Genomic DNA, 8,185 nt, shown 5'->3' with positions numbered 1-8,185 from the left:
TGTTTTAATGTTCAATATCTCTACAACCTTATGTACGATACTACATATATACTGAAAGTTACTCAAGCATGATAAATAAAAGCGCAAAATCACGACTCATTTGTAACAAATTTGTTTTGTCGTCATATTTACCGTCCGCCAAAGTCTTTACATCATTTTCAAGTTTTGTAACGGTTGCTACTATGTCTTTTTTATCCAAATGTAACAAATAGTTTCTCTACACTTTTTTATCTGCATCTATTGTAAAATAAAAATAAAAGGTGTATAAATAATTCCTTTTTTAAACTGCGAACTAATAAAGGAAAGATGTAGATGTAGCGCATAGAACTCTTAATACGGAAGTAATTGGTTCAGATACCACCTGTAATGGGATTCTCTTGATCTGTTCACTCTACTTTTTTGCGATTATTGGTTTTGGCTGTAAGGCTTTCAACGTGCATTAGTAAAAGCGCATGTCTTTGTACTCATGATAGGAATTGATATTGTATGAATAAAACTTTTATAAATAATTAGAAAAAAGAAATCTATATGAATATGTTGTATTTATATTTAAAGAAATAAGTCAAATATAAATATATTTGACACCAATATTTGTTTGCATTTGCATGACTTTTATTTGCAAAGATATAAAAATACTTTACAAAAGAAATCAACGAAATATGTGTTACTCTAGTTATTGCAAATAAACAACAAATAAGATGACAAGTTGATAAGATATGTTTATAATTTGTGGAAATTGCTTGTTTTCTGAATTAAAAATAGTTTGTGTCTAACGCGTAGTATTTGGTAATACTTCCAATGATTGTGAAAGAAAATTTAAATAAATGCAAATTGCATGTAACCAAAGTGGACATAGTACATGTAGTATAATAATGTATAACTGGCAGGTCTTAAAAATCTTGACAAAACAACTACATACCCTTTACCATATATTTTTTTAATAAAATCGAGAAATAATTTCATGTAGCTTAGAAAGACACGTATGACACAGTTTAACTTGTTTCCGACTAGCACTTTATGGCAGTGTTTATAAGTGTGTCGCAAATTTAAAGTTATAAAATTTCATATACAGGACCATATGCCTGCCTGACAGTTTTAATACAATAATCGATACCTCCGCAAGATTACAGTAAGCCTACCTGTTATATTTTATAACAAAAAACTGGACCTCAAATATTACCTGATGGTCTAACTGTCATTGTTACCATTATATGCATGAAAGCGTTATAATAGTTTACGACTAGCTGCGTGTTTAATAGTCACTATAATTAAGTGTGTGTGTGACTAGATGCGTGTTTAATAAACACTATAATTCAAGTGACTAGGGCTCGAACCAATTATCTCTGGGTTGAGATGCAGACACCTTAACAACCAGGCCATCGCTCCCATTTCTTACAACACCGGGTGGGGACTCTCAGTTTTCTGATGCCTTAACCATGACCAAAGGCAAACTGTATTGATATTGATGTATATGTAGTATCTAGATTTCAAAATTACATTGCTACGCTGTAAATAAAATGTTGTTGTTATTATTCTATAAGATTATTCATGTGCTCAATAGACTGCCATATGTAATTTGTTTGATTATAGATTATTTATTTGGACGAAGGGGATGGTGGAATTTAAGTTTTAATGAGATAATGACAGTCCAAATTTAAATATTCAAAACAAATAATGAAGATGCTTTGAGCTTTGATCCTACTAAGTAAAGGAGATGTGATTGAAAAGAGTTTCAATAAAAAGTAGTCATCGGACAAATCGAAACAGCACTCATGCTCATTCATACACGTACATGATCTATAATCATTTGAAAATGATGCCCTAAACCGTAACTGAGCTCTTAGAAAAATGAAATCTGCCCAAAAGCGCCGAGCAGATGAATATTTATTCTGCCATCACATGATTGTCTTACAAATATATATATAATGAGCATATTTGAAAGTTTATTTTATATTTGTTTGCAATAGATAGTGAAAAAAGAACCTTTCCGAACAAATATTTCGTCGATTTGTTTTGTTAAGTATTTGAATATCTTTGCAAATAAAAGTTATGTAAATGCAAACAAATGTGAGTGTCAACAAATTAAATATATTTCAAAAGATTTGATATCCATAGTTATAAATCTTTATACAATACTTCATTAAGGACTTGTCTCTGAATATAAGATATCTAAAAGTAAGTATTCTTAATTTCCTAAGAATAATTAAATGGGGAATTACTACGAAATTAGTAAGTTTGCATTTTGACAAAAAGGATATCAGTAACTGATTACATGCATGCATAATTTAAAGCTTTTGCTGCTTATGAATAGTTTTTAAGGACGTTCTAAAATAGTGTGAGACAAACAAACTAGTGTCATTATGTAAAAAACATTTAAGTATGTTATGTTATGTTAGGGTTTGTTGACTTTGTTCTTGACATGTTTTAACCGTAATTTCTTTATCGCATGAAATCTATGTCAAAAACCTAACACGACAACGTTTCAAAAAACGATGTAATTTGGAACATATACATGAATATTTTATCTAATCATCACTATTAGGTCGTCAAAATTGACACAATTCAGCTCTATTTGAAAACATTCTTTAATAAGCAAAATTTTGACTATAATTTAAAACTGTTCTGTTCACAATAAAAAATGAATGCAATAGGAATCTTTTTTATTTTGGTTTCGCTGGATTTCAAGGTTGTTTGCAACGAAAATGAGGAACCTACATGCCAGAATTTGAAAGAAAGTGTTCGTGAGTTACAAAACGAACTTGAATCTCTTAAGAAGGAATTTCGTGTAATGCAGACAGGTATATTTTGTAGTTTTAACTATTACAGACTACTCAATAATAAGATTCATGCAAATTTTGAAATTTGGATTAATTATGCCTGTTAGAAATCACTGTTTGATCATTATTATATTTGGATTGTTTTAATATAAAAACAACATATTCGTGTAGTTTTTTTTGAAGTCATATTTATAAACTGAACGTTTGATTTGGTTCTCTTTTGCTTTGTTTTCCGTCCAATATTAAATCCCATCGAGGGGGGGAGGGTTTAGTCATGCGTTGACTCTGCTTAAGAATAACAATAATGAAAACTTAGAGTTAGGTCAAGAGAATCCCATTACAAGAGGTATCTCCGAGTTAGGAGTTTTATACGCTACACCTATATATTTCCTCAGTTGTTTGACATTTTCTAAAAGAATTATTTATACAGTCATTTTGTTTTTCTTTTTTCTTTTCCATTTCGCCTAAGACGGAGCTACCAGAAGTGTAGAGAAAAGATTTGTTGCAGATGGAGAAAGAGATATTGATGCAACTGTAACAAAGCTTGAAAAAGATGTCAAGAGTCTGGTTGAAGGTAAATATAACGATAAAAACATATTTATGATGAATACGTCGTGATATTGCATTTAACTTATCATATCTGAGTTACTTCGGATATTTGCTTTACCGTGTTATAGTATCGTGCAAATGGTTGTAGAGCTATTAAAATTTGTGGTATCTTAAAACAATAAAACCATTGTGACGTGTTTGCTGAGTTTTTATTTCTAAACTGTTCTTAAATAAAATAAAATTTCTATTTAAAATAAATAACATAGATAGAAATATTCTATTTCCAGGCATAGGGAGTACTTACGTCAGATGGGGTAGAACAACATGCCCTGGTAATACAACGGTAGTTTACAAAGGTAATGAAAATATAACCTAGGAAAAAATAAACTTTTCATTTCAATGAAAAATATCTATAAGTGAGAAAAGTGATATGCAAATGTTTTTTTATAATATAAAAGGAAGCTTTTAATAGGAATTTAAAGATATATATGATTAAAATATAGCTGCAAACTTATTGGTCAAAACGGTTATTACGGAACAATTTATAAAATCATATTAACTGTGTGTAATATCATATTTAATAAATAAATTGGATTTTCCCAATCTAAAATAGATTGAAACTCAAATTCAATGACCATACATTCATTACGCGTTCGCATTAAAATCAATTGTTGCGTGGCATATTTCTTTATTAAAATATCATTACTTTACTATAATAGTTTAAAGTTGCATAGCAAAATAATTAGTAATTTGAATCTTGTTAGTCGTTGAACGTCGCCTTGCCTTGTTTATTCATGTAATAAATTATTATTGACTAGTGAGGTTTGGTATCGCCTCGAAGAATATATCATCTGACGGTGAATTCTACACCATATTCAATTGCTCACTTGTCTTTAATTAAATAATAATAAACGATGCTTTAATTAAAGGATATATGGGAGGTAATGTCTACTCAAATACCGGAGGTCCCGCAAATTTTCTTTGCTTACCTGAAGATCCTACCTGGGGAAAATATCAAGATGGAATTCAAGGTAAGTTAAATCCACATTTCAAATAATAATATTCAAATGCAGATTTTTCATTTTATCGTTTTTATGAGGTACAATTAGTTTTGATAAAATCCAAAATGTCGAGTATATATAAAATAAAGTATTGATTTGGTGCTATGAAAATTAAACGATTGTGAAAGAAACTTAAAAAACTTCAAACATATTCAAACGAGTATTTACAAAACCTTTAACATCTTAAAAAAGTCAAGTAGTTATTGTACGAATAACATTTGTGATATTTTAACATCACGAATTTTGATTTCATCCTTATAAATTCTGAAACTGAAAGCTATAATTCATAAATTAACTATGTTGGAATCTTAAATACGTCAATAAAAAACTAATGTACTGGTCTTTTGTATTTTGTATACGATTTTTTATGGATTATTATCATTTCATTTTTGACCATTCAATATCGATTATAAAAGATACAATAGGTATAAGAAAGTTTTGATGATGTTTTGAAAAAAGAAAATGTCAAACTGCTGCAACTACGGCAACTAATTATTGGTCTTAAAACGTAGCAAATTGAAACAGCTGTTGAAGGTTATGCTCGCTTCAGTCAATTCAGTGATTAATGCAATCTATATTTCATGTACCATGGCACCGGCTGATTTATTCTCCTCCAGTAAAGCTGGAAATATTCAATATTAAAACGTCGATGTGAATTAAAATCCGACAAAAGAAGTAAAAATAAATAATGTATGTCATCATTATCATACAGAAATAAAGTAGACCTTATGTATTTCTTCGTGCTTATGCCTAGCATGAGCAGGAACCTGAAAAGATCCATCGATATTCTGTAATATACATCCGGACGAAACATTATTACAATTTGCTGGTTATTTGTTCACATCATCAAGTCTAACATTAATTCATTTGTTTAAACGAAAACTTTTTTTCTATGCCATTTAGGCGAAGGAAACAAAATATTTGGATCAGAGTACCAAATCATCAAGACAAACTTTAATCCCTTTTCTCAGAATATGAATGATCAAGATATTCCATGTGTTGTTTGTAGTACAAAAAGACCACTGAATATTATGGTTCCTGCAAGGACTAGCTGTTACACTGGTATATTTTAAAAATGTTTATGTCAATCAATTTCTTGTTGCAAATGTAGATGAGAACGTTTTTATTTTTTCTGTTGTCACTGTTGCATTGCTCCACATCTTTAAACTACTACCAATTAAACTATTACCAATAGTTGTCTATTACACAGTTTTTAAAACAAGTTCTATTGCTACTGAAACTTTTGCAACTACTGATTTGATGCTTGTAACTATTACTTTTACTGCTTTAGTTTCATCCGCTAATGCGGTTACTTCTGCTGCTTTAGCTATTTTTGCTCATTTTGTCGTTTCTGTCGCCATTCCTTTCCCTTGTTTTACTATTTTCATTTTTTGTATCACTACCAAAACAGAAACTGCAGCCCGTACTGCTTCTGTTCATTATACATTGCACTATTTTTCTGTACTCGTTCTATTACTACTAATTCTACTTCTAAAAGTATTGTATTGCTTCTTATATTTCTACTATAATTCTTGTTTATTTTATCATTTTTTCTTCTTCTGCTACAACATCTAGTACTACTATTACTATTGCAATTATTGCTACTACTAACCTACCGCCACCATCATTACCCTTTTCTTACTACAATTTCATCTACGACTACTAAAAATTGTCGCCTATTGATTTGCATAACTAGTTTATTATGTCTATGTAATACATAACATAACATGTATAACCTTTAATAACTTCAGGATGGCATTTAGAATATACAGGATACCTCATGACAACCATGTCAATTCACAATGATGCATCAGAGTACGTTTGTATTGACGGAAATCCTGAAGCAATGATACACGGAAGTGCAAACACAGACGGAAACACTTTGCATCTGGTTGAGGCAGTCTGTGGAACTCTACCTTGTCTACCTTATGTTGATGGTCGTGAACTTGCTTGTTCTGTTTGTAGCAAATAAAATTATTAAATTAAGAGACATTGTGATTATTGTGACAAGCCTTTATTACTAAAGAATTATTATCGTAATATATATGTTTTAGGTCAGTTTTGCTTTATTGTTTTATTTATTAATACACTACAAATAAAAACTAAAATATTTTAACATTGTGCTTACACTATTTTGGAAGTAAGTACGGATATAATCATGTGTGAAAAAGTACGTATGAGCCATATTTTTGCAGTAAGTGGATTAGTAAGTTGAGAATTGAGTACCGCTCAAGCCGGTGCTAGGGGGCTAGAGGGATTCTGCACTTTTTTATTATCCTTCATGCACAGACTCAATCAAACCGAGTCTGCAATTCTCTTGTAATTTTGTTGTGATTAATGCTTCCGAGGGATCACTTTGTTTTCAGATTTTTGTAAAAAAATTTGTTTAACTTGTGACGAAAATGTGACTACGGAGTACAGGCACTGAATGACACTTGTCAGTTTATTATTTAAAGCATTTGGAACATGTAATAAATCATCGACACTTTTTTAAAATCAAAAGAATATATTGTTCCAGAATACTTCATTTTCTTATCTTATGCTTTCTTTACAATATGATAAACAAGATCAACAAGGAAAGGCGGCGTTCAATGAACGCAACCCCCATATGACCCAGCAACAAGAACCAATGGCAAGGAGCCCAGGCGGACCCCAAACACAAAAAGGACAGGGCAAAGCCAGGTTAATCATTAAATGATAAATAATTTGTAACTGATTAGGAATTCAAAGAAAATAATAATAGGCCCACAAAGGGGAAAGGGACAGGAGACCGGGGGAAGGGGGGTAATCAAAGAAATAAAAAATAGAGGCAATGGGGAAGATACTTACCATAGACGAGAAAACAACAAGGGACACAAGCAAAAGTGTCACCAATTATTAATAATTGTCACTAATTCCTTATTTACAACTGTTTATTAAACCGCTGAAATCCTGTGCATGCGCAATGATGAAATGAACTGTTGTCCGGTCAACATTTTGAGCTTTTACGCCCCTGTCGTTAACGCCGCCCGCCACTAATCTGTTATCAAATGTCGCTCAGATAAATATATGGTAGTGATTTTTTTAGAAAATCAAACTTAGGATTTACTTGTCAACAATTAAAACACTTAAAAGTGCTATAAGTATATATTACATTAATTACAAATTGTTAGATAATAAATCAGTTATTTCATTGGTGTTTGTGGAATAGGAAACTGTTGTCCCTCGGTATAAGTGATGGCATTTGGAACTGAGGCACTCGGCCTTCGACTTCTGTCAACAGTTCCAAATGTGATAACTCTGGCGACAGTTTTGACTGTTCCACAAACAGCCATGACATACCTGTATACTGTTTACCTACACTATTTATGTTTGTTAAATAGCATAGATATTCTATGTTTCAAACCTTCAAAAATTACCATAAATGAAACAAAAGAATTGTACTGTCTTTTTTAATGTTTGTAAATAAAAACAGTAAGTGTCGATTGACTGTCTGTTGTAAAGCGATATTGCACATGTAATTACATAAACATATACGACACTGTGTACAAAAAATGTGTTGATTAAGATGTATTTGCAGTGTTAAAAACATTATCATATGTAATGCCGGTAGTTTTAATACTTGAAAAGCTTTGTTTGAAAATTGTTTTAAGACAGTCATCGAGCAAACAAAATCAGTCTTGCACAAAATAATAATAATAATAATAATAATAATGATAATAATAATAATAATAATAATAATAATCATGCTAGATTTAAAATCATACTTTCATTTTCAAAACCTTGAATGTTTATCGAATAAAATGCTGCCCGACGCAC

General features: G+C 30.7%; 1 protein-coding gene across 1 annotated transcript; it reads left to right on the top strand.

Moving 5' to 3' along the window:
- Window positions 1-2,544: 2,544 nt before the first annotated feature.
- Window positions 2,545-6,373, top strand: LOC132716646 (uncharacterized). Its single transcript, XM_060699967.1, has 6 exons — window positions 2,545-2,798; window positions 3,247-3,351; window positions 3,614-3,682; window positions 4,256-4,357; window positions 5,291-5,449; window positions 6,139-6,373. The coding sequence occupies exons 1-6, from the start codon at window positions 2,639-2,641 to the stop codon at window positions 6,357-6,359; spliced, it is 816 nt and encodes a 271-aa protein (XP_060555950.1). The 5' UTR covers window positions 2,545-2,638; the 3' UTR covers window positions 6,360-6,373.
- The last annotated feature ends 1,812 nt before the right edge of the window (window positions 6,374-8,185 follow it).

The sequence above is a fragment of the Ruditapes philippinarum genome, unplaced genomic scaffold (assembly GCF_026571515.1).
Source record: "Ruditapes philippinarum isolate M1 unplaced genomic scaffold, ASM2657151v2 ctg645_1_1_1_1, whole genome shotgun sequence".
Taxonomy (NCBI): Eukaryota; Metazoa; Mollusca; class Bivalvia; order Venerida; family Veneridae; genus Ruditapes; species Ruditapes philippinarum.
Note: the sequence above shows the minus strand (reverse complement) of the source record. Positions and strands in the feature narration are given on the sequence as shown.